This window comes from Channa argus, chromosome 1, assembly GCF_033026475.1.
Source record: "Channa argus isolate prfri chromosome 1, Channa argus male v1.0, whole genome shotgun sequence".
Lineage (NCBI taxonomy): Eukaryota > Metazoa > Chordata > Actinopteri > Anabantiformes > Channidae > Channa > Channa argus.
In genome coordinates, this window is record NC_090197.1 from 23,436,042 (window position 1) to 23,463,739 (window position 27,698).

The following is a 27,698-nucleotide window of genomic DNA, read 5'->3' on the forward strand; positions in this document are numbered from 1 at the left end:
TACTGGGCATGGACCAGCTGGGGATAGGAATGGGCTGTTAGGGGTTCAGTGTCTTGCTCAGAGACAGTTCGACATATAACCAGATCAGGGATCAAACCACTGACCTTCTGGCCCCTGGACGACTGCCTTACCAATTGAGCTACAGCCACCTCTTCATTTCCTCTGTTGATGTTTTGCTCTTTAAATCTTTGTAACTGAAGAATTTTTGTGTTCCATTTGACTGAACTTTGCTTAAAAATTTTGATCAGGTCCATAGTATAAAGCTGCAGCTTCTTGACCTCTTGAATTTGTAATGTGATTAAATGAGAACAGAATCCCCAAGGTTACTCGATAATAGAGAATATGAAGTTGGCATAATGTCATGTTGAATGTTTTTCTTACATTTACATTTAGTCATTTAGCAGACGCTTTTATCCAAAGCGACTTACAAGTGAGGTACAAGGCAAGCAAAAATCTAAGTCAAGGAGAAAACATCAAAGCAAGGTCCTATCAGAAAAGTGTTCACAGTTCACGAGATACAAGTGCAAGAGAGCAGAAAGGTTTTTTTTTTTTTTTATATTAAAGATTTAAGTGCATAGGGAGATGCGGAAGAGTTCAGTTTTCAGCAGTTTTTTGAATATTGGGAGAGAATCAGCTGAGCGTGCAGCATTTGGTAGCTCGTTCCACCATCGTGGGATCATTGCACTGAACAGTTTTGCTTGGTGTCTTCTATGCGGTGCTGGGACCACCAGACGTCGTTCTTTGGCAGACCGCAGCGGGCGAGAAGGATTGTAGACTTGAATGAGTGAGTTGAGGTAAGCGGGAGCTGTCGAGTTAACAACCCTGTAAGCAAGAGACAGAGCTTTGAACCTGATGCGAGCAGCAACAGGAAGCCAGTGTAGAGATCTGAAAAGTGGTGTGACATGGGTCTTTTTTGGCTGATTAAAAATTAGGCGAGCTGTCGCATTTTGGATCCTCTGCAAGGGTTTGATTGTGGATATCGGTAACCCCATCAACAAAGCGTTGCAGTAATCAAGACGGGATGTGACCAGCGCCTGTACAATGAGTTGTGTTGTATATTCCATGATGTAGGGTCTGATCTTCCTGATGTTGTAAAGAGCAAATCTGCAAGCCCTAGAGACTGAGGAGATGTGGTCCTTAAAGCTCAGTTGGTCGTCGATGATGACCCCCAGATTTTTGGCCGAATTAGTGGGGACAATCACTGTAGATCCAATGTTGATGCTGATGTTGTGTTGCATCAAAGGTCTGGCTGGGAAGACAAGGACTTCAGTCTTAGAGAGGTTGAGTTGAAGGTGTCTCTCACTCATCCAGGCTGAGATGTCTGAGAGACAGGCAGAAATACGCGATGAGACAGTGGAGTCGTCCAGTGGAAAGGACAGGAAGAGCTGTGTGTCATCAGCGTAGCAGTGATAGGAAAGACCATGTGAGTGAATGATGGCACCTAGGGATGAAGTATAGATAGAAAAGAGGAGAGGACCAAGAACTGAGCCCTGCGGCACACCGGTAGAGAGGCTATGAGAGTTAGAAAGATGCCCCCTCCAAGATACCTTGAAGCTTCGTCCTGATAGGTAAGAACAAAGCCAGTCTAGAGCTGATCCAGAGATGCCCAAGTCAGAGAGTGTGGACAAGAGTATCTGATGGTTCACAGTGTCAAAGGCTGATGATAGATCAAGTAGAATTAAGACAGATGATTGACCTGTGGCTTTTGCAGCTCGAAGATATTCCACAACAGTCAGGAGTGCCGTTTCCGTGGAATGACCCCTCTTGAAGCCAGACTGGTTGACATCGAGGAGGTTATTCTTGGAAAGGAAGTCTGAGAGTTGGTTGAAGACAGCTCGTTCCATAGTCTTGGCCAGAAAAGGAAGGAGGGAGACAGGTCTGTAGTTCTCCACTACAGAGGGATCAAGAGAAGGCTTCTTGAGCAGTGGGGTAATCAAGGCCTGCTTGAAAGAGGTTGGAAAAGTCCCTGTTTTGAGAGATGTGTTGATGACTTGTGTAATAGCTGGCATGAGTGCAGGTGCAACTGCTTGAAGAAGAGTGGAAGGGACTGGATCCAGAGTGCAGGTGGTCGGATGATTAGAGAGGAGGGTGGATACGTCATCCTCAGTCAGAATTGCAAATGATGAGAGCAGTGCAGTGTTGGAAGAGGTTAGATGGATGTCATCATCTGGAGGAGAGAACTGTGAGCTGATAGCTGCCACCTTGTTGGTAAAAAAGTTGGCAAAGTTGTCAGCAGTGAGAGAGGTAGATGGCGGTGGTGAAAGTGGGTAGATGAGTGATTTAAAAGTGGAGAACAGCTTTCTGGTGTCCGTGGTGTTGCTGACCTTCTCCTGGTAGTAGTTGATCTTTGCCCTGATGACACTGTGAGAAAAAGGTCCAAGGAGATTCTGATACTCAGCAAGGGCAGATGGAGTCTTGGATTTGCGCCACTTCCTCTTAGCACTCCTGAGCGTGGTGCGTTGTTTACGGATCCCATCAGTGAGCCACGGATTAGAAGGTGAGAGACGGGCGGGTCTCGAAGACATAGGACAGAGACAATCCAGACATGATGAAAGTGTATTGCAAAGACTGTCTGTGACTGCATCTGCATCGCAGATGGAGAGGTCCTGTGTTGGGGGCAGAGTTGCAGAGACCAGCGAGGAGAATCGATCCGGGTTGAGAGACCTGAGGTTGCGCCGGAATGTTACAAGTGTAGGAGGAGATTGCGAAGGTCTCGGGATAAGGACTGTGAGTCGAATGAAGAAATGATCCGATACATGCAGAGGAGTGACCAAGATGTTGTCTGTGGTGCAGTTCCGGGTGAGGATGAGGTCGAGGTTGTTGCCAGCTTTGTGGGTCGGAGGAGTGGAGACCAGACTCAGGTCAAATGTGTTTACAAGAGCAAACACATCAGCCGCCTTTGGTTTCTGTGGGTGAATGTTCAGGTCTCCCATGACGATGAGAGGAGTGCCATCTTCTGGGAAGTGGGACAGCAACATGTCCAGTTCATCGCAGAAGTTCCCCAGCTGGCCCGGTGGTTGATATATCACAATCACCATGACTGCAATCGGTGCTGTAATCCTAACGGCATGATATTCCAGAGAAGACAGATTGCTGAGTGGTGCTGTCGAGGAAAACTTCCAGGTGTCATTGATGAGGAGTCCAGTCCCACCCCCCCGGCCTGATGAGCGAGGAGTGTGAGAGAATGAAAAATTGGTGGAGAGTGCAGCTGGGGTGGCTGTGTTCTGTGGCATGATCCAGGTTTCTGTAAGTGCAAGCAGGTGAACAGCTGAGTGTGTAGCAAAGGCTGGAATGAAGTCGGCCTTGTTCACTGCAGACTGGCAGTTCCACAGGGCAAGAGAAAAAGAGGCTGGTGGCAAAGTGGTCTGGGTGAGAGTGCGCAGGTGAGAAACATGTCGTCCCCTAGTAGGGCGCCATGTCCTACGTCTGCGAAGGAGAACAGGGATCTGCTGAAAACACATAGTAAAACAAAGAAAAGGCTTTTTGGAGTAGAAAGGGTTAATGTAGAGAAATAGAAGTAGAAGTTTGAAATAAACTACCTAGTGTCCTCCTTCGGTGGACTCGCGCAGGTAGACTCGCTTGTCTTTACACCGTCGGTCTTCACACAAGGAGGGCTGACGCTTACGCTGATGCTCCAGCCCAACAGGTGCCTTAAATATGGTCTTAATTGGCTACAGCCGAAACCGCCTCCTCGTTGAAACCAACCTACCTCTTGTGCCTTTGTTAGATCAAAGGTGTGAACGCTTGGTGATTACTAAGCTGAAACTACCACCAACAACAGACCAAATATCCACTTCACCAGAAGAGCAAAACTTTCTACCTACAGTTCTTAACTATTACAAACAACCAGACTAAATCAGCAGACTCAAGAAAAATGACAGAAACTCAGCTACCTCTGAAACCAACAAACAAATTTCAAACAGTACTTACTAGTTGAGTATATCTCCTGTCCTAACTTGGTGCTTGTCCTGTTCTTGTCCCAATGTGGGACACTGATTTTTTATTTGCCATGATTCTGAAAAGCGTCACTATGGTAGACCGTGCTGTTGCCATAGCAGGTTAGTACAGGAGTGTCACTTTATATCTGGCCTCTCCCCATTTGTTTTGCTAAACAAAAAAAAAGGATGCAGTCAAACTATTGTGCTCACTTTAGCAGGCAGGCAGAGCATACCTCACAAGATGGCACCCCTGTCCACCATCAGTTAACACAGCATGAAATAACATTCTCTATACAAACAAAGGTCTGGATAGAAAATACATAGAAGTTCTATAACCTTTGTTTGATAACTGAGTGCATGATGAAAATCATTAAATATATTGTATCATATTGAAAAGTCCCCAAAGTGTTAAATTGTCTATATATTTAAATCAATTAAGCATAGGGTCACTGGTAAACTAGATGCCTATCTCAATAATGTATTACTTTTTAAGTATTCAGTATTGCTTTTTCTTTTCACTGCATGCCATTGTTTTGATTTGTATTCTATTATTAAGTTACCATGAATGATGTGAAGAAAAAGAAAATAAGATATGTTATGAAACAAATTTTACCCAAATACATTACACAATATTAAAAAGGTACTGTAGCTTTTTACATTTACATTTAGTCATTTAGCAGACGCTTTTAGCAAAAGCGACTTACAAGTGAGGTACAAGGCAAGCAAAAATCTAAGTCAAGGAGAAAACATCAAAGCAAAGTCCTATCAGAAAAGTGTTGCAAGTACGAAAGAGACAAGAAAGGAAGTTATTTTTTTGTTTGTTTGTTGTTGTTTTTTAATAGATTTAAGTGCATAGGAAAATGTGGAAGAGTTCTGTTTTCAGCAGTTTTTTGAATGCTTGAATACTTTTAGAGCAGATACAAAAAATGTTGTTATAGTTCATAGCAGAAGAAAGAAATACTATTTCAAACTGTCCTGGAAGCCCTGCATTAATAAATGCCACGTGCTTTGATGTGTATGCATGAGTGTGTGTGTGTGTAGGTGGTGATTAAATAACTTTCATGCGGCCACTGAATACAAGCCAATAAGTTGGACTTACCTATCTTCTTACAACGCTCCTCTCCTCGGTTGTGTATAATGATTGGTGAATAGATGAAGGGGCTGGCAGTGGACATATTTTGTCCCAGCAGGCCTTTCACTTTGTGAGGGCGCAGACTGACAGGCAGATTGAGAAGCATCACTGACCTAGTTTGGGCATCACAGGACAAAATACAAAAATTTCATTTATTAATAGTTTATTAATGGTTCACAACGCATTTTAAGGATCAGCTCACCCAAAAGGCTGATCATGTGTTTTTGCACATTAAGTTGCTTTTAACAGGTTACTTAATACAAACTCAGTGATTGTGATAAATATTCATGATCATCAAAGAGTTACAGCTGCAAAAGATTTACACATACTGGTCACATTAGATAGATCTCTTCAACTGCTCGTTAAAGCAAATATCTTGCATGTAGAATATCAAGTTGACCATCAGAAGAATACATAAGTGACTCTGAACCTGGGGTCGTTTTTAGTGCCAGGAGGGCGGGTCTAAGTGTTTCAGATTTACTGGGAATTTAACTAACATCCGTGTCTAGGGTTTACAAAGAATGGTCTGAAAAAGAAAATATCCAGAAAGTTAGTTCTCAAATACACAGTATGACAAGTGGCTTTTAAATAAAGGATCTTAATAACATTTACAGAATCCCTTATTTCAAAACAACTAACATTAAATACACCAATAATATATTCAGAGGTACAGTATTTCATTTTGTACACATCTCTGTGCAGAAGTGATGTCAACAGTGTAATGAATCAAGATATTTAATTTGAATTATATTTTGCCAAGTTAAATATTTTGCCAACACTATAAATTACAGGAAAATAATGGCCACTCTTCTTTCTTACCGGACTATGGGGAGCTTTGTAAAGGGCACTGGTGGGAGCTTAAGGCCATCAGGAAGGGTGATGACCTCCATTCCACCTGGACACTTGGAGGTGTAGTTCTCCAGACTTTGGGTCACTTCTTTCTTCTCTATAAAAACAGAAGCATATAACCAGACGCTATAATTCTTTAAGCAATATAAAGATACAATAATTTACAGTAAAGACCACAACAATTATGGCATAACTCCTGTTAAAGTTCCCCACATGCAGATAATTTGACTACAAAATCTGCCATAGAGGTTTCATCTTTGTGTGTCATAAATTAACAGACAGACATTAATGACCTTTGAGGTGTCTCTCTCTCTCTCTCTCTCAATAATAAGAGCCCCAGTTTCAAGCAAAATTGTAAGTTTTATTGTACCATCAATACCTTTTGAGGGAACATTACTGCTCAGCCATCCATACAATTTGTTTTAGCTCTGCAAGTTTCAAGAGGGTCCATCAAGAAGAGAAGAACATTTATTTAAGATTTAACCCTTCATAGGAATAGACTAGGAGCTCATAATAGTGGGCATTTTGGACCAATGAAAATATGGTGCACTGATACATATTAAAAGTAATGAATCTTCACAACTGTTTAATAAACATACAAAACAATACAGTACATATTTTCCTTTTGCATAATCCAAAAGAGGATGGCTGTTTAATCAGGTGCACAAGATTTATCCTTTAAAGCCCAAATGATGAGAATAAGGGTTTTATGTCTCTTAGCAACAGTAAAAACTCTCCATATAAATATTTTAATATGTATACAAACTACAAAGATTGTAAATACAAACTAGGAGGCAGACAAGAGAAATGGCTAATATAACAGACAAAAGGTTTAAATAAATGACAGGAGGTGAAAATGGTAAAAGGAGAGGAAAAAAGATGGAAATGAATAAAAGGAAGGAATCAGTGGGGCAGGAAAGGCAGTAGAAGGAATAAAATAGCCAGTGATGAATGGAGTGATAGCTCAGCTGTCCTCCTTGCTCACAGCTTTTATGATTGATGACATATTTGTTTGTTTTTTTTCATCTTGTTTGCCATATCTGAGTGTTTACAGCAGCTGTGCATTTTCAGGCTACTCAGGGACTGAAAGGCTGAACAATGGTTAAAAAGGAAAAAAATTAATTTCTTTAGAAATTTTGATTATGTACCATAAATAACGAACTAAAATAGGACTGATTTAAAAAAAACATATATCACACAGCTCCTTCAAATAAAAACTGGATTTCACTTTATATCTGTCTAACCTGGATAGTTTTAAAAGTGCAACGAAATGTGAACAGATTTTGCGAAAGTTTAGAGCTAATAAACTAGTTTATGGTTAAAAAAGTACTGTAGTTTTGTAGTGTACTTTCATCAATGAAACCTACAGGTTTAAGTCAGACATAAGCCTGCGTTATGATCATGCCTGGCCAAGTTACCACCTTAACTCCTGACACAGAGGCCAACTAGTAGTTGTTGCTGAGCACTTGCGGCTGACTAACATTTAGAATTTTCAGGGTGTGCACCACCGGCATCGGCTGCCCACTTGACTTGGCTTAACTCCCATAGAGAATAATCTCCAAAATTTTCAGAGACTAACAATATCAACACAAAGCAATATTCATTTTATTGACAGCAAATAACACAGCAGTATGAAAAATGGTAGTCTGTTTTGTTTGTCTTTTATCAATTCTGATTATTTTGACTTTTGATAAATTATGACTATTTTCCATGTAAAAAATGTACTGTATATATTTTAGATGTTGATGATACTTATAAGAGTTGAATTACAATTCCCACTAAAACCAAGACATTTGTTAAGCTGTTCTTTGTCAGTGCTAGCTCCTTGAAGCCAGATTGGTATATGAGGGCCCTTAGATAATGAAACCCATGGAGTAAAACTAGGACAAAAACTACTTTTCACAAAACTTCCTGTCCTGACAAACACATTATTAGCCTGACAGCTGGAACACACTGTGCAGATAGGCAAAGAAACATTTTTACACTTAATGTAAAGGGAGGATAAAAGGTGCAGCTCTTAACGCTTCACATGGCTTCCCAAACGTGGGAGCTCATCTTCTATTGTTAACCGTCGTGAGGAAAATTTACTTTTGAAGGCAGGATGACAGGAAGCTTGGGTAAACTTTTGCTCTGAATCTAAGTCTATAAAAACAGAACTTGTTGTGTAACAGAAAAGCGCATTTACATTTACATTTGATCATTTAGAAGACGCTTTTATCCAAAGCGACTTACAGCAGCAGCAAGGCACTTATGGAATTTGTACCTGTTAAATCTCCCTTCATCTATAAAGTTTATCTGGATTCCCTTGCTGACAACCACTTCATTAAGGCTACACTTTCAAGAGCATGATGTGACAAAACATTGATTTTTCCTGAATAAACTGTGAAATAATGCTCACATCACACAAATTAATGGGATTGTAATAAGACAGTTCAGGCATTCTGACAGTATCTTTTGTACTTAGCCATATTCATGCCTCCTAATTTGTCAGGATAGATCTAACATTATTCCTGAAGCAGCAAGTGTCACTTGAGTTCATTCAGAAATTGTATAGCCAGGTTAAGCTCTGTGAAAAGAAATATAGCATAAGGTGGTTTGGTGTGAGGGATTATCTGTGAAGGGGCAAACAACACATTGATTCATTTTTAACTGATGCTCCATAATCACAGTCTTTAGAAGTGCTGTGAGGCTCAAAATTCTAAGGTTTCTTCCCTGCCTTGTATGTATACTGCCATTTCACTAAATTAAAGCACAGCAGGTCAAATTTAACTTTTCTGGAAAATAATTCACACTTTTACATGTACGTAGGATCACATTTTTATGGATAATTTTGCAGATAACTAGTTGGCTTAATTTTGTAATAGTTTATCTGTGCCAAACTCCTGAATATGAAAGCTGAGCCAGGAATCAATCGTCTCTCTTTCCTTGAGGTAAAAGAAATCATAATGATTTAAATCACAAAAGCACTTCCTCACCTGTGATAAAACCCTAATACAATTTTACAGTGGACTCAAGCATTTAAACATAACAGTCATTAATTAACTATTAAAAACAAACATGACAAAAGTCAAAATAACAGATCTCTTTGTTTTGATTAAAAAATGCTAACCTACTGACGATGACTCAGATCATCGATCGATCAATAGAAGCCCTATTTACACATACACCGCAATCTCGAATTTGTGTAGACATTATCCAGAGTGGCAATATGTGAGAATTCAAATGTGTGAGTCACTTTCCCCAGAAATTATGTAGAATTATGCAGTCCTGATATTATCTAATTGAGAACTGTGTGAATAGAGCAATTACCCAGAGAATTCACCGCGAGTGAGAGGGCGTGTTAAAAACATCTGTATTCTGCAACTGCCGCAAAAGCAAACAAATACGAACACCCAACAGAGAGGAACACTTATTTGTACAAAGATAATAACAACAATGGCTAACTGGAGACTTGACAAAATTTGTAAACTTATTCTAACTAATTCATGGAACAGCGCACGTCTTTGTCATATCCCAATACATGATCTTTGATGTGCTGCAAACAAAATGCTGCAATTTCCGCAGCAGAATTTTTGCATCATGTCCTCCCACCTATAATTCACACGCTCTACCCAGGCCTACTGCCCTAGACAACAATATTAATTTTTTACCTGGACAAGAAAATGAGAAATTTTACCAATGATACAATTTTACTGGTCACTGCACCTGCACAATGGAACTGTAAAATTTTTCAATGAATGTAAGTGACACAGCAAATCAGTGTTTAGACAAATTCGGTTGCCAACTGGGCAAAAACTAACAACAGGTCAAGTAAAGCACATCGGGTTAAGTGTGTACCTACATTTAAATGTCTCACCAAAGAGAAAGAATGCAGTATGTGAACCCAACAATGATAATATGCATGTAAAATTGGTGTATCGATAATCCTACAAATAATCCTACTTTTTTTGCAACACTGATCCCATTATGGAGCCATGTGAAGAAACATATTTACTAGGTGAATGTACATTATTATCTTAGAGTTAATTTTGCATCCCCTTTCATTGAATGGCATGCAAAGAGATAATAACTTAACCCTTACATAATGAAAATGCACATTCAGCAAGTACAAATGTTTTTTAATATTGACAAGAAAAATGGTAAAGGAGCGTATTAAAAACTAGAGTAAAATAATAAAAAGTTTGCTCAATCAATAAAAACAGTCGCCAGGGCCAACCTTGGTGCCGGTCCCAAGCAAAGATAAAATTCGGAGGGTTGCAGGAGGAAGGGCATCAGACGTTAAAAAAATTACAAATAAAACACACCATGCCACATCAAGGTGTGGAACATGTTCCGCTGTGGCAACCCCTGAAGGGACAAGCCGAAAGCCATTGATCTTTTTGCCATATAAACATAAGGGCATGCAAACTGTAAGCTGCATTTTCCATAGTCTGGGAGAAAGAGCAGCATAGCAGCTGGACAGTAATTGCGTACTTTACTTTTTCTACAGTCTCACTCACACGGTAGCTTTGTTTAAAATGTAAGCAGGTCTTTTCTGAAAGCCACTGATCCCCCACAAAAAAATCTCAATCGTGCCCAAAGGACAGAAGCGATTACTCTTTGCTTTATTGATGTTATTTAACATCTGTTCTTTAACATTATTGCACAAACTCACACCATTCTCTCAGGCACTCCTACAATCAGCCATGATCAGCCCTACCCAAGTCACCTTGTCATGACCTAGAGGAAGAGCTATTGGTCAGTCATTTTCAATTCTAAAGTGGTTAAGGCTTTAATAAAAAATTTGAGCTGAGCTTCTAGTGGTAACCAGCCAAGGTACAACCAGCCAAACAAATTTGGAGATGTGGCTACTGCAGGAGATGTGATGACATTAAAAAAGGAAAGAATGGCAGATGGCATTCAGCCTAAAACAAAATGTGTTTTCTCAATACAGGCCCAGACAGTGTAATCTAAATTGCAAAGATAAACAAGACTTAAGCTGTCAGCAATATATTTTTCTATATTCTATTGCTATTTTTAGTTTCTTTCATAATAATCAAAATCATAATGTATTTTATAGTGGCTCCAACTAATTGAAAACACCACAATTACATACATGTGTTTCAAGTGACAACCTTGGTTTGCATTGATGGCAGAGCATACATACTGCACATAAACACAAACACACTATCCCTACTGTGAAGTACAGTGGTGGTAGTATCATGCTGTGGGGATACTTTTCTGCACCAGTTCCTGGAGAGCTTGTAAAAGTAGATTGCAACAAATGGATAGATCTATCTATCTAAGAAGTGAACTCCAATTTAGGTGAGGATTTGTTTTCCAGCAAGACAAGGACCCCAAGCATATAGCCACAGAAGATTTAAAGACAACAAGGTTAATGTTGTGGAGTGGCTGAGACAAAGGCCACACCTCAATCCAATTAAGAATTTGTGAATGAACTTAAAAAAAGGCGTTCAGTCACAATGATCACACAACCTGACAGGGATTGAACAGTTTTGCAAAAAATAGGGAAAGTATCATTCAAAGCTGATTGAAACATATCCACACAGATTCAATGCTATTATTATAGCTAAATATTGACCTGAATAGGGTGAACCATTTACAGTACTTAATATATAGTAAAAAAAATATTTTAAAAAAGATAATGATTAATGTTTTTATCGGGCACTATAATTTGTCTTGAAACACATAAGCAAATACCTAAAGCATCCATGAATGAATACTCTATAGGCTGTATAGTAAGAAACATACTTTTAACTGTAGTAAAGCCATAAAGTCCTTTCCTGCCTAACTCTATTCTATATTTGATGTATATAAACACAAACTCGCATCAAAGTGGACTTATTCCAATAGAGCAAACTAAAATAACCTTTCTGACATTTTTAATATCACAGTGCAGATGGAAGTAGAGGCAATCAAAGAAGGGCACACAAACTGCATCAGACAGCTCTATGGGCCCAAAAAGTTCCTCAAAGTAAATATGAAATGGTCTTTACTGTAGCAAAACAGCTCAAGAAGTCATCATACAAGGTCAGTTTCTTCAGTGAGAAAATATCCAGCAGTAGCAGTAGCAATTACATCATTTGCTGGTCTTTTTCTAGCCCTCGATGTGCATCCAGTAAGACAGTTTCTTAGAAAGTTTACATCAGCAGCATGATACAAAGCACAGCTTTAGAAGTTCCTTGCTGATGTTTAATATTTTATACTGTAAGCTTGCTTCATTTCGTTCATACCTCCTCCCTCCCACATTCTCTAGCTTTGTAGCCAACCAAGGATTACACCAGTCTCTATTGTGTGGCCAGTGGACCGTCTGGCTCACGCTGCTGCAGTAAAAACCTTATCTCCGGGTAGAACGGTATTTCTGGTCACAGCACAATGTTGCTCTCGCCAAGAAAAAACTGGCTTCATTCTGCATCGCATACTATAAAGCACAAGGTATACCATTGCAATTGCCAAAGGTGGCTTATTCTAGATATTGTATTTTTATGTCTGGACTTCACAGGGTTTAGGCTCTACAATAAAAAGCTTAGATGTACCGTAGTATTGCTACTTTTCAAGTTTCTTTCTATTTATTGTGAGCTGACCTTGATCAGACAGGAAGTCCAGCATGGTCTGCAGCAGGAAGGACAGGTGGCGTACGGATAGACCAGGGTTACCCATACGACGGGAGGCATACACCAGTTCATGCAGGAGTCGCATCTGCACAGCAGCCCAGCCTCTGTGGGTACCTGAGATAGAGATGACAGGGAGAAATTCACAATCACAGCACTGACAAGGATCATTGCTGGCATCTATTGTTACACAGCTATTAAACTACATTAGCATAGATGCATCTTAACAACCACAGTCTGACATAATTTAAGAATGGAATCTCCCCATATGAAATGTTTAAAGCATTAAAAAAAAAAGGAAAATAAAATTTCTCTGCTCTATATTTTTGCAATATTAGAACAGGTTTTCTTTCATACAAGCTGTTTTTATTTATAAAACTATAGTGAAATAACGTGAAAATACTAACCAAAACTAAAATATACTATGAACTTGAATCAACATTAAGTTTTATAAACTTTGGATTGTATAATTCAAGCAACTTTAAGTAGTTTCTAAAATATAAAATAAAAATATATTATTCTAGACATTACAATCTAATGAGCTATGATTTACTATAAATCAATATTAAGATTTATCACCATATTTTAAAGAAAATTCCATTCCATCAATTGATCATTCAAAGCAAATAAGTCATTTGGTAATACTTGTTCACCTTTTAGTTTTTGAACACTAATTATAAAACTGAAAACCAGTGACATTACTTGAGGTGGTGTGATGTTGAGCCTAAATTTGCATAATGTGATAAATACAGATACTGTAAAAATACTTTACTACTAATATTTTTAGATTTACCACACTACCAGCCATTAATTCGTCATATATAAACCTGCACAACATTTACCCTGAAATGTCAAAAATAATTACTTGAAATGATTCAACAATTGTACAACAAACCTTTGTATCTCAGTAATTGGCATGCATAAAATGTTTCACACACAATAATGCCACAAACAATTAGACCACATTCAAGTGTTTTCACTGGAGCCACCTCTTAAAATTGAGATATTCCCTTGTCACATTATCACATGTGCTAACTAGCCAGTGTTTTGTGCTGTACAGCTCCACAAGACATCTTAATAACATTCTAGCCTGACACCAACTGTTACATAAGACTCTCAGCCCCTTACGAGATCCCCTGCTCTACTCCCCAGCTGTCTACTGTTGACTCACTAAGTGGAAAAGAAAACTAGAGAAAAGTTGTTCTAGAGAGACCACGGGAGCCAGAGGAAGGGAAGGAGGATATTTGGTAAACACTGGGATATTTCCTCAGCTTATAATAATATCAAATAATGGCAGAGATGCTTTTCACTCGTCAGCATTTCTCTTACATAGTTATAATGCTTCCTGACTTTGTCAGTCATCTGAACAAACTCAAAATTTCTACTTAGGCTATTTTTTTCTGTCCAGAAACTGCACCCACTAAGCAGTCTAAAAATAACTGACTTCCACCTGTCTGCCAAAACCAGCACTTATCTGGAGGACAGTAATCCAAAGGACACTTCTGATTTTTTGGAGGACATTGCTCCCACTCCAACATAAAATTACTACATTTGTGGTATTTTCAGAAATTAACTGGAGGTGTCTGAAGATCCAATTATCACACCAAGATAATGAGTGTGGAACCACAAACAAGCAGTCACTGCAGAAGCTGAGTTAACACGCATCATACCTTTGGATCACCTCTGATTAGGCATGGGAACTTTTCAACTGTGCAGAGTGATGACATGTAACACAGCAAAAATGTTCTCCTCAGTAATAAGCATTTAAATCATTAAAAAATAAACTCCTGAAATACATTAGCACAAAAAATTATTCAACCCCCTATTGAAAATTAGGTATGTTGGCAAAATTTAAAAACTTAGCTGTTTGCAATATCCATATGCTTAATAACCTGTCAATTGTGCTTAAGATAGAACACATTTAATACCAGAACTGTAGTGTCATGTTTAAATGTATGTTGGAAATATGATTTAGTCAAAAGAATTGTCAGAAGAACTTAAAAGAAGATACTGTATAAAGAATCTTTCACAAACAACGAACAGGATACAATAAGGTACAATACAAAAGATAGCGAAGGCGCTGAGAGTTCACTGAGACACTGTTTGAGACACAGTTCACAAGGTCAAAGTAAATGAAACAGTAGCTACACTACCTGGATGTTGCAGAAAAAGGAAGCTATAGAAGGCTTCAACCAGATTTCAGAGGAGGCAGGTAGAGAAAAAACCTTCATTGACTGCAAAATACCTGGAGCAAGACTTGATGGCAACAGGCACGGAGGTGTTATTTTTGCACAGTAGTGAGCATGCAAAATGCTTCCATGCCATAACTCAAACAAGTCTACCTGTATGTTTATTGGGTGTGGTCAATGACGACCATGATAATTTATTTCTATCACAGTCTTTACTTTTAGAATAATTGGAAACGTGTGCTTAATCGCCATTTGTGTTTTCTAAGTGTTCCTGCTGTTATTTAAAGTTTTTAGTTTAAGCACAAGAAATTTACTTCAAACAACCAGCAGCTTGTTTTTATTCAGTTTAAGAAGAAAACAAGGCCACCAATTAACAGTGTCCTAGTGGAAGAGGCAATTATGAAAAAAAATTTCAACATGATTGAGCTTTTTTTCATTGTGAGCACTGTCTTTTGTTTTTCAAATGTTTGCAATGAGTAAGGTTCAAGAGTCTGGGGGACCAGGAAACTTATCATGAGGACCTCAAAGAATCTACAAAAGCCCAGGTCATGTCTCAAATGTGTCTCTTTAAGCAGTGGTTTAAATGCACTCCTCTGAAAAACACTTAAAAAAAATAGCAAAGCTTGAGGAGAAACGAAGTGAAATTATTCATCTCTTTAATGTAGTTAATGTGTTTACACAGCTGCTAGTCACATATTCTGGATCATGCAAGAGGGTACAGCTTTCCATATCTGAAAGATCTTTTCACTATATGAAAGTAGCACAGGCTGGGTTTTGACCATTAGAAAGAAATTAAATCTAACTATAATTAGGGGATTATTTTTTAATAACTGACTGTCTAGGTTTAACTTCTCAATTGACAACTAAAACCTAATTATGGAACTGATTTGTATTATACTGTTCATAAAACAATTTTGATGAACTTGAAGTGTTCCAAAATGTGTATAGTGTTGGCATAAATAAAAGCTGTAGCCTCATTTAAAAAAAAAACCCTCAATGTCAGATATTAAATATGCAATGCATATACTGTAGAATTGCGGTTAACTTTATAGCTTTGTATTTGCATTTAGATGTGTGCAACTGTCATATTTTTTTCAGTGTATTATTTACACTTGATTTTGAATATACTTTGTACATTCTCCCACTAGATGTACATTACAGAATAACACTCCTGCTGGTAGGAAACAAAATTATGTAAATGTTTTACTGTATGCTTATGTATCATTCTCATATAGTGAAAGCTGATCTTCAACTGCTGCACTATATAATCGTGTCATTGTGTTGCAGCTTGTCTGATACAGTCAACAATTCCAATGTGTTCAAGTCAATAGTCAGGCAAATACAATAACTTATTTTTTCCAGCTTGGCACAGAGAAACAGGATGAGTTTTTCCTCTTTGCTGTATTCATGTATATGACTCAGTTTTTTTCTTTTTTTTTTTATAGAAATGAAGAATGGAAATTATTATTGAATTGCACTCTCGAAACAAACTATCATATAAGAATTATAAAATTAGAAAAACAAAAACAACATAATCTCATATGATGCCCATACATCCATGGGAAAACAATGTCACCAATGATAGATCTAACTTTCCAAGCCTACCTTTGCTGAAGTCCTTAGGATCAAGTGAAAGGCTGTATCCAGGTAATGTCTCCAATAGCAGTTTGTAACAGGCCCTCCACCCTGGCTCAGGGATTGTGGGAGCGACACACTGCATGGCTGCCACACGCTTGAAAAACGCTGACTTGCGATGGAAACCTACAAGTTCGTAAAGTTCGGACAGGACACTGTAGCGCTGGATCTTCTCCTCCTCCGATAGCTAAAGTTATGGAGACATTACAGTTTCCCTTAAGTAAAATTACTGTTTTCTGAAGGCTTGTTTGATGTCTGTTTAATGTTTGATCATTTCTGTGCAGAATGATGTGTGTACAGAGTTTGAAACTAGAACGTTGTTTTTGCATTCATGTGCTGTGTTTCTATCCTCTCAATTTAAGATTTGTTTGAGAAAATGATGTAACATTGCTAGTTTCAGTGCTAATCCTAATACAAAATTGTATGCGCAACCTTGAACCATCCAACGCATATGAATGAGAAATGACTTTCTGTGAGGTAGAGGGCATCTTGTGTCCAACAATTAGACCATTAAAGAGTTGACATAATCATAATAGAATTTACATTGAGCAAAGATGGAAAGGCACAACTGAATAATAAAAACATATTTTAAACATGTCTAGGATATGTTTAAAATATGTATAGCTTTATCAAAATAGAATCCTGCCAAGTATACTAGGATTCAAAATGTGAGAAAGAGGACCTGAAATTAAAGGGCAAGCCGGTTAGGGAATTTGAAATTCCATGCTAAAGAAGAAACAAATAATTCGGGGAAAACAAATTCCTTTAAAAGGATAATAATGCCTTAAATTAGTTGTAAAAGATCACTAAAACCTATCCAAGACTAATACTGCAGACCAACAGATATTAACCCTGACTAGAGGCAACTATCTGTGTGGGGAGTTTTGAAAATACTGTAGAAAATTACTAAAGTTATTCTTTAATTTATAAAAATAGTCAGTTTCAGTGTGCTTTTCTGGTAACAGTACAATATTCTGTAGTCACTTTGACTCAACTGTAAACCGTAGTGTCTGGACATTATTTATCCTCTGTATTCATATCGAGTACCTGTCCGAGATTGATGTACACAGCATTCTGCAGAAAGTCTGAGGCCTCTCTGGCCCTCTTCTGAATGGCCAGCACCCTGACTGCTTTTATACAGGCCTCCAGCTCAATCACACCTGCGTTCTTATACTGCAGGAGATAAGAGGAAGAGAGACAGGGATGGTCTGTGTTAATGAAAAATGTATAGTCATTGAGGATCGCCTTGACTCCTACACCCCAACTCATAATCAGAAGGATTGTCATCTCATTACCATATGACCACTCTCATCAGTCACTGCAGACGTGGGATGACAAATGTGATAACTTGGATCCCCTGTCGCTTGTTTTTTAGGCATTCCCAGCTACTACTCCAATTGGATTTCGGCTGAAAACCTTAACTGCTGCTGCTGCTGAGACTTCATGGTGTGCTCAAAACCATGTGCATTTTTTATCTCGCCATTCCTCCACTTCCTTCCATTTCCACCCTCATTGTCTCCCTATTAAAATTCAATTAATATCTGAATGGCTACGCGTTGAGACGTAATTTAATTCTGAATGAACGAGTTACAGGTAAAGCTCAGGGAGGTCAGTGCAAAAAGCCAATTATAATAATGAAGATAAAGAACAGGATTGCTTCTGAATAGTTTGGTGGCACAATGAGCCTGTTCTTTAATACTGCGTTTTGTGACGGTACAAGTTCAATAGTCAAAAGAAAGCACTGTCACACCAGGAACATACTGCATTCTGCTAAAACATTCATATACTGCCCCCTGGTGAGTTGATTAACTATTATTAGGTGTATATGTAGTTACATTCCCATTTACCAGTCCTGGTTTTGTATCATATCAACCTGAGCGACTGTGTATCAGGAAGTAGAGCCACCGTCCCCAGAGGTGTTGGTTCGATTCCCAGCTCCTCCTTTCACATGTCATCCTTGAAGTATCCTTGAAAAAGACACTGAACCCAACACTAGTTGCTTCCTTCAAGTGCAGGCCAGCTGTATAGCAGCTCTCCCATCGGTGTGTGAGCGTGTGAATGACAGTTAGTGTACTGTAAAGTGCTTTAAGTACCAATAAGGTATTAAAACACGATGTGAATAAAATCCAAGCTATCTTTGCTTTAGCTACTGATGCTATCAGTAGTTACAGTGCTTGCTACAGGTCTGATGGTGCTTAGTGAAACTTCATAAATAAAGGAGTGAACACAATCCACTCTCCCAACAATCCTACTTTTAGAAGGTAGGCGTGAAAAGACTCAACCCACAATCAGTTACAAAAACATTGTATAACTAAAGATCACTGCCTAAAGCAGGCAGAAAATAAAATTTGGGATTTTTGTTAATTCAAGCTTTTTAAGGCCAAATTTACCATCAGTGCGACAGTAATGTGGGACTGAGACAAAATTACAATTCAGCAGACTATGCAGACACACAGAAACATCAAAATTGTAGTTTGAATTAATTATTTTAGTCAAATGAATAATAATAAAATATGGAATATAAACAGAATAATCTTTTAAAACTTAATTCTTTATTGTGTCTATTGTTCTTTTGTTTTTTAGTATAACAGTTTGACCATAAAGTGCAAAGAAAAAAAAAAGAACATTCCAAAATACAGACTCTACTTTGTTTTAGTTAAGAAAAGCATTCTTAACACATCTTCTAACATGAAATGACTACTAGGAAAATATGCCTCAAGCCAATATTGATATTTGAATGCTCAATATGCTCTCCTAAGTTTGTGTTACCTTTCCATAGTAGGAGATAGCCTCTTTGTACTTCTCGATAATGTCCTCGGGACCCAGGCAATTCTTTGCTCGCCCAATCTCAGTGCTGGTGTCTGCACTAATTCCATTGGCTGTGAGAGCACCTATACTCAACAGAGAAGGGTATATTTATGATTAGTTTAGGAAACGCACTGGGATGAGCATCCATTACTTGATTCTACCACAAAAGGAAAGCAAATGACATGGAAAACATCAGAGAATGGGTGGAGAATGGGTGGTGTCTCTTCAAGGACATGTCCCTGACAAGTACCACCACATGCATATTGATATATATTAAATAAGACACAAGTACCCAAAATATTGTTCCCAGATAATTTAAATGATGTAGATACTGTGTTTATTTGTAGTTCTGAGACCTCTTGATATGTCTGTTAAAAATACATCTTAAATCAAGCTGTTGCACTCTCTGTCTCTCATTTACTAGTGGATACCACCAGTCAGTGATAGTATGAATATTCTTAGGCCACTGGAGTAAATGATGTCCGTGGCTAACATCCCAGGAAGAGTTACACCTACACCTCAAACATTTCCAAAGCAATTGCAAGGTGCATCTCTCGGCCAAATCTGATTAGAATACAAATACCAATTGAGAAAGCATTGCCTAGCAACGGGGCTGTGTCCATAGCAACACTGCGGAGCTGTCACTATAACAAACATGTGAAATGCTGCATTGCACTATTTCTTGGCTAAATTGCATGTCAAACATTAAATGAAGCACAGTCATTTCAGGGAACTACATAAAGCTCATTTTTGAGATGATAAAATTACAGACTACAAATACACTAGGTAATTTATTTTTTCTCAGGCTATAATCAGTTCAGCAACACTAAGCATTCAGCAAGCAGATAACCAAAGTATGCAATGGTAGTGTTGGGCTGCCACCTGTTGGTGCATCTACAGAAACAAGTAAACTTGGCTTCAAAGTGGTCCGGTTTTAATTTGATAGGGTTAAGTGGGTTTAAAAAAAAAAAAAAGGAAGAAAAAAATTATTTTTGAGGTTAAATAAATGGTCATTTTTAACATTATATGGTACTGATTATCAAAAATATGGTTCATTTAAATAAAATACCTAACCAAACCAGGAAAGACTACTTTTGAGGAGAAAGAGAAAAAAACAATCTGATTTTTAAAATGAACACTCAGATGATAGATAACAAAAAATTATCATCTCAAACATAAGGCTGATGTGACCACAAGCAAACAGGCAGAGCCACGATGGTTAGACATACCATACCTGGGTCAATGAGAACTTCTTGAGCCCCTACAGACAAAGAGAAAGAATGCAGATTCACTCCATGACAAAAGATGCAATGTTAGCGGTATTAGTCCCATCACCTGTGGAATGGCTGCTTATGTGCTCCTAGAAAATACACTTATCAGGCCTTTGATTAAATTTGGCACACTATTTAATTCACTCAGACTAATTTAACAGATAAAAATTGTAAAAATGTTGTTAATATAAATGAAAACGTTTTAAAAAGATGTTAGATAATATAATTAGCAAAATTAATTTATTTAAGCAGAACATTACTTGATGACGATTTGAGGTCATTCAAGAAAAAAAGAAATGCTATCTATAGTGGTTTAAGCTTCCAGTAAAAACAAGATGTGCTTGTTTTTTTAATAAGATCAGATCAGCAATTAAACCAAATTAAACAAGTGCACAAAAGAAATTCTGAAAATAATAATTCAGAAATAATTAAATTATCAATAATTCAAGGAGCTTAAAAATCCTTCTAACTGCAAATTACCCAGATGCCAATACATTCAGACCTCACAAAAAGTCCTAATGATTATTTATAATCATTATTTATGTTAAAACTGGCATAGGATGATGCTCTGTGGCCATTCAAGATTTAGTTTCACATTTAGTGGAGAGTCACACAATGCGGTATTAATGTAACACAATGTTAATAACACGTTAATGTGAGTATAGAGGTTCAACAACATGACCCTGTAATTTGATTAGCAGTAATAGGTATAAATAAGCAAAGTTTCAGCAGTTTAAGGTTTTGACACATCTTCTGCACACAAAGGAAGCTGCATAGCGGAGCAAAGATTTGACATGTTTGACCTGACAGTGTGACATTCAGCCAATTCACTGGAAACAGCCTCTCAGCTATTACACCATGCAGACCACTGCTTCAGTCTGGGTGAACCACGATGTGCTCACCTGGTCTATGCCGTTTGCCTGCATCTGCTGGCTGAGAGATACTTGGCTTGCGTCCTACTGTCTTCCCTGCTGTGCCTCCGGGGTAGTGGAATATGACAGATGCTGAACACAAACCCTCCAAGGCAGCTACAGACAAGACACAGCAAAAATAACAGACTCTCTTTTATTTCATTTTTCTTTTCTATATCTGATTCTGGTAGGCGCATCTAAAGTCCATTGATCCTGCTGTTTGCACTGCTTACTTAATTTTGTGATCTTCAACAATAGAACACTTGTTTTTACCTTATGTTAGGCTAAATAAGTGCAAAAAAAAAATAATCCTAAGGGTGGTAAAGGCACTCAGACAGAAAAATTCAGAGGAGAAATTGCTACATCAATTTCCAACATATGTATGAGGCCATTCAGCCAGACAACACATGGTGGTATGTTCAAAAGTACAATATTATTCTGACTCTGTGTGCTACAACTCAAGTACACATTACTGAAGCTATATGACTCCATACTAGAATTTCCAAACATCACATCACATAAACATTCTGCCATCGTAGTAATAAGCCGTCTTTCTTTAGACTTACCACCCAGCCAGAGGAAGTCATTAACCCCCCTGAGCAGCTCTACAGACATGTGGTAGTGGACCAAAGCATCCTGCAGCATGCCCGCCTGGAGACACAGGTCCCCAACGTGCTTCCTCATCCGTCCCTGGCAACGCTTCTTATAATGCCTGAGGAAAAGCAGCAGGTAACGGTAGAAGAAGTTTCTTAGACAAGAGCAGCATATATTCATTTTTTCTGTCATAACCTATTTCGGCATGGTAGCAGAAGTCAGCTAAGAGGGGGATACATGAGGTGGGAAAGCACAAGCAAAGGAGAAGAGCAACACACCTTGGAGGATATGAGGTGACCTACAACCCTTTACTTTTGTACAACCGAGGGACTAAGGGAGAAAGAGCTTCACCGGGATACAAGTCAATAGAACTCTTCTGAGTAAACAGAAGATCCTATTATAAGAAACGTGAGCATTCTGAAACACTGGGAAGGTCCTGCAGAGACAATAACGTGGCTGTGTAGGTGATAACAGACTTACGGACATAAGATTCCCAGCTGTTTATGAGCCAGGGATATAAAAATCTAGGTGCACCGCCATATGCCTCGCTGGAAAGTAATGTATGTTCTCATGAATTAACATATGAGATCAAATGAGTGTGCCACTCCAGCTTCTACAGCCAGACAATCCCAAAATGCACCTTCCCGTTCCAAATGTTCTCCTGAAGCAGGGAGTAACCTCAGTAGCATGTACTGAGCCGAACCGTGGTCGGTGAGTATAAACTATTAGCTCCTCCTTTAAAGGACCATACCATTGTAAACACAATAAACTGCAAATAGGGCTGATTATAAGGATGATCATGTTCAAAGCATACAAATGGATACAAAACTTTGCAGCTTTGCTTATTCTGAAATGACACTGAAAAGAGTGCAAACTTAACCACAACACCAACATAATAGTGCCTAACATCAAATGCCTATTTGCTGTTTTACTCTTATTTCCATTTTAAAATAAGAGGATGCAACCTTTTGCATCCAACTGCACAAGTTTTTTTAATAAAGTATACTTTTATTTTTTTAAAGTGATGCACCTTTTTTTGTAGGTGTTATATTGGGCAGTGCTGGGGTTGGTTACATGGAAAGAGTTACATGTAATTTAATCACAAAATTATTGCAACCTCTAAGTTACTGGAAAACATATTTGATAGTTAATTTGCAGCTGCTAATCAAAATGCTGGCATTAAAAAACATGTTATGCCAGCATTACATGTTCCACACAGTAAAAAATCTTATTTTGGCAGCACAGTGGTGGAGTGGTTAGCTCTGCTACCTCATAGCTAGATGGTCCCTGGTTCAGATCTACCTGCCGGCTGCAGTCTTTCTGCATAGCGTTAATATGTTCTCCCCGGGTTTGCCTGAGTTTCCTCCTAGTCCAAAGACATGCATTTTAGGTTGAATGGTGACTCTAAATTGCACATAGGTGTGAACGTGAGTGTGAATGGTTGTGTGTCTGTGTCCGTCTCTTTGTGTAGTCTCTGAGACAGACTGGCGAACTGTCCAGGGTGTACCCCACCATTCACTCAATGACATCTAGGAAAGGCTCAAGCCCCTCGTGACCCTGAACAAGATAAGTGGTAAAAGATAATGTTGGGGAAAGGTTAAATGTAAAATATAACATTCATTGTGTTGCTTTGCATCTTCTCACAGAGCAGAGATGTCTTCTTTTTGCATATTAGCAGTGCTTTGCATGGGACTGATTAAAAGAAGCTGTCTTTATGTCCAGATAGGCTTTATTAATTGGGCAGTAAAAACTAAACTTTTTAGCTTTAGTCTTGTTGTCAGTGGCTAAATAAATAAATAAAATAAATATTATATATACCAAGTACCTACAAAGAGAAAGGCAAGTCCTGAGAAGTCCACACCTACGCCCTCCCACTCATTAGGGTGGGAGGGTGGTCACTGTAAAAATGCAGCATGTCAAGTCTGAGGAAAGATCTAGAGGTGGTTTGAGAATAATCAGGTTTGAGGACTTTTGCAGTTTATACTGATGTTTTTAGGACTTTTTAGCTTTACTCTAGAGTTTAGTACATTTGGAAAATTAAATACAATGTAATCAAATGTAACAGATTGCTTTACTTTAATGAATTAATTACTTACATTCCTCAAACAATTTAACAGTGTAACCAGTAATCTGTAACCCATTACATTTCCAAACTTATTTTTTTCCCTAAATGAGCATTTTGGAATCAAGAAATATATCACCCAGTAGAGCAATGTTTCTGGCTGATGTGTTTTTAATAAATCTGTACAACAGTGGAGGACTCTAGTACACAAACTAATCATTGTTGCAGACGGACAAAGTAAAGGCAATTAATGTCTGCAAATGGGTTGCTGACATTGCCATTAACTTGGAAAATGATCTGTTAACCTCTAACAGACATGTAGATAGTAAATGTTGAAAATGGTCAGCACAGGGGTTGCTCATCAGAAGTCCCAACATCTGAATTTAAGGAGTTGAGTTTTTCAAAATATCACGTTCAGTGGTAGTGAAAATACCTAAATCAAGATGAAAGGATGGATGGCTATAAACGAGCACAACTAAATAAAAATACTGGCATACTCCTTTAACTGCCTTGTCAATCAACTATACAAACAGTATATTAAGCGGTGAGACTTACTGAGATTAGCGCTGTAGACAAAACTATTTAGCTACATATGTATTCATAACACTGTTATTTTAATAGCTTTTGGATATAGTGGAATTTTGTTTCAGTCAGTCTTTTTCAAAACAGTTTGTATCAAAACTGGGGGAGGAGCAATGAGTTGGGCTTGGAGTCATGAGTAAATACACAACAGCACACAGGTCTGGTTGTTTGTGTCAGCACAGAGCTTAAGCTGATGGGATTGCTATGGGTTAACTAAACTTAGCAATCTAACATCTCACCTTCTCACACCCAACAATAAACTCACAGGACAGTATGAAAGAAAAAAGAAGAAAGACAAATAAACTGAGGTAAACAAAAATGAATGCAGCAAAAATCAAGACAGATTTTTGAAAGGAGACTATTTTTAGCAGACAAGGCTGACATGTAACGAGCAACCTGACGTAGAAACACACACACGCACACACACTAAAATCTTGGAAATAATTTAGTGTATTACACATACTGACTGCAATTGTCATGCCTCCACATGCAAAAGCACTTTTGACAAACAATTAAGGTCCACAACTCACCTGCTATCTGTGTCCAAACCCACAAAGTCCTTCTTCTCAAAGGGCACACAGAGCAGAGGAATCTTGTCCCCAGATTTGTCTGTTGCCCGGTCAAGTCGCTTGGACTCCAGAACAATAAATATTGACCCGACAAAGTCCTCCACTCTTTTTTCCACATCAACGCAGTCTTCAAAGCTGGGGTAGAAAGCCACATCTGTGCGCTGCTGTTCTGCAATCTCCCCTTGCAGCCCAAACACCAGCAACCTTGAGTCATACAGCGTAGAGCTGTACACCTCCTTCTGACCATGGAAACGGTCAGCGGTCTGGGGCCACTCCTTGGTTGTGCTGCAGGTGGTGATGGCAATGAGGCCTACCACCTTGCGGTGTGTCTGGAAGTCGCCCCATTCATTGTTTTCAGGCAGGTAATGGTGGCGATATCGGATGTAGAGGAGGCGCTGAGAGTCCCTTATGCTCACCTGGCTCACACTGGTAATGCGTTTGTAAATCCTGAAGAACTGGTCCTCGGGTACAATGCCAACTGGCTGGACCACCACAAGCACTGTCTGGTGGTCCTCGGCACATTGCATGTAGTCTGGGACGCTCATTGTCTCATGTGCCTTCAAGGAACAGTTAAAAGTATTCAGCAGAGCAGATCATAATGATTCAGTATCAGGTAGCTCCAATAAAAACTTTTGACAGCACAAATTATACAGAGAAAGCAAGGCAATTTTTCTGGATCGCAACGCTGTGAGTATTCATCTCCTGTATAAATGTATTTAGACAACCATCTTCAGGTGAAAAGGCCTAAATAAAATCATGCACTAAACAGGAATTTAGTTATGAGTATTTGTTTTAATAATTAATAATAATTTATTGTTGCTTTTATTTTAATTTAAAAAGCAGAACATTTTTAGAGTAGTACTACTACTTAATAAGCCACTCTTTGCCAAAACTTAAACATAAGTTAAAGTTAAACTTAAATATGCAGCTTCAGGGTAGTGTGGCAGCCAGTGGTACAGGAAACACTTCGTATATGAAGAGAAGAATTGATTTACTAAAGATCACCAAATTCCTGGAGCAGATGTAATGCTCTAAGTAAGGAAATAGAAGACAAACAGAAGCTACTTCAAAACCTTCCACAATATACCTTACAAAAACTGCAGGTTTGCAACCTCCCTTACTTGCTCTAACATGAACACCACTAAAAATGTTTGGTTTATAATGCTGTGAGTGTAATCGGACAATAGAATTGAACTTTGAAGCGAAATACAGGAAGAGTGAGTGAAAAATACTAAATCAAAATCAGAAAGACTCTCCGCTGGCACAGAGAGGTTATCAGAGAACTAACTAGTTACTGTCTTAATAATTGGGTTCCTAAAGTTGTGCACATGCCACACGTATTGAGAAAATAAAAAATCATTAATATTCAAAAAAAGCCTTCATATAGCCATACTTTCCTGTTACAAGTGTGTTTAACTATTTCAATGTGGCCCATTAATGTGCTCTGCTACTTATCCCTAACTAGCACCAGCTGGGGTTGTGTCCTCAACAGCCACTGATGTTACAATGAAAACAGTGCTACATGGAGTTTACGTGTTAGTAGAATAACACACCGGATTTCAGAGACCTCTAAAGAGCCACAAAGCTAGTTGCTAGTGTCCAAAGTGTTACATTCCCTTTGACAAGAAGCAAAACAACACCTGCTGCTGTTATAACACACCGAGCAGAGGAGTGAGAAGGCAAACTTAGCATTTAGCTACAGTGACGACTGCAGGGTATGTGACAAAAAAAAAGACGACTTTCTATTTAGTTAACAGTAGGTGACTGCATAGTAAGAAAGAAGCTTACGTTAAACTAACTATACTGTCTCCTCAAAACACTTGTGTCAGCTAGCTTAGCTTAATGTTAGCTAATCTGTGAATTGGTTCCTCATTAACAGTGAAGTAACAACGCTCACTGGAATAAACAGCTCGCTAAGACACAGTTCAGTCAGTGCCTCAGTTTTAGGCTAACATATTGTCTTTCACATCACTAGCTTTTAATTTACTACGTTAATTCACATTACCTTAGCAGTAACCTGTCAAATTTCGCAGCTTCCTGCTTTGGACCAGTGTTTTTGCAACAATGGCTCAACAGCAAGACTTCCGGTAACCATTTTCAAAATAAAACCGTACGTGAGAAAGGGATAGTTTTTAGTTTAATATTTTTTTTAATTTTGATTTAATGACAGTCTTTTAATATTTAATGTATTATTGGGGCGTAATCCAAAATGTATTTTTTATTAAAATGTATTTATGATCTTACATTTTGAAACTATTGTCATATCATAAATTACTTGATTTTGGGAAGTTAGCCAAGTTCAGTTAAATAAGCGCAATCCTTTTTTTTTTTTTTTTCAAGAGTAGAAAGCAGACTGTGCCTTTTATAACAATATTACCCAGGTAATTACTTTGCGCTGGCATACGGTAGCATCTTTTAATATGCAACATTTAAGTAAATAACGAGATAAATTTGCTTTTATGTTAAAAATCTGTATTTCTTGCTACTTCTTTTTAGCTTGATTACGCTGCACAAAATAGACGTCTCGTGTTCCACTGCTCCGCCTAA

At 38.3% G+C, this 27,698-nt stretch overlaps 1 protein-coding gene across 2 annotated transcripts in view; it reads right to left on the minus strand.

The window, feature by feature from the left end:
* Positions 1-27,237, minus strand: part of trappc9 (trafficking protein particle complex subunit 9) — a 200,017-nt gene extending 172,780 nt beyond the window's left edge. Inside the window, exons 1-11 of one of the 2 annotated variants that reach the window (XM_067508228.1) lie at positions 27,157-27,237; positions 25,113-25,708; positions 21,911-22,056; positions 21,336-21,461; positions 20,397-20,423; positions 19,124-19,245; positions 17,402-17,527; positions 16,325-16,541; positions 12,504-12,647; positions 5,890-6,016; positions 5,038-5,183 (exon numbers count right to left, since the gene is read on the minus strand). In XM_067508228.1, the coding sequence (XP_067364329.1) occupies positions 5,038-5,183; positions 5,890-6,016; positions 12,504-12,647; positions 16,325-16,541; positions 17,402-17,527; positions 19,124-19,245; positions 20,397-20,423; positions 21,336-21,461; positions 21,911-22,056; positions 25,113-25,696 (1,765 nt within the window). In that variant the 5' untranslated portion in view covers positions 25,697-25,708; positions 27,157-27,237. The remainder of the gene's footprint in view (positions 1-5,037; positions 5,184-5,889; positions 6,017-12,503; positions 12,648-16,324; positions 16,542-17,401; positions 17,528-19,123; positions 19,246-20,396; positions 20,424-21,335; positions 21,462-21,910; positions 22,057-25,112; positions 25,709-27,156) is intronic. The other variant, XM_067508237.1, reaches the window with a different exon arrangement.
* Between the last annotated feature and the right edge of the window lie 461 nt (positions 27,238-27,698).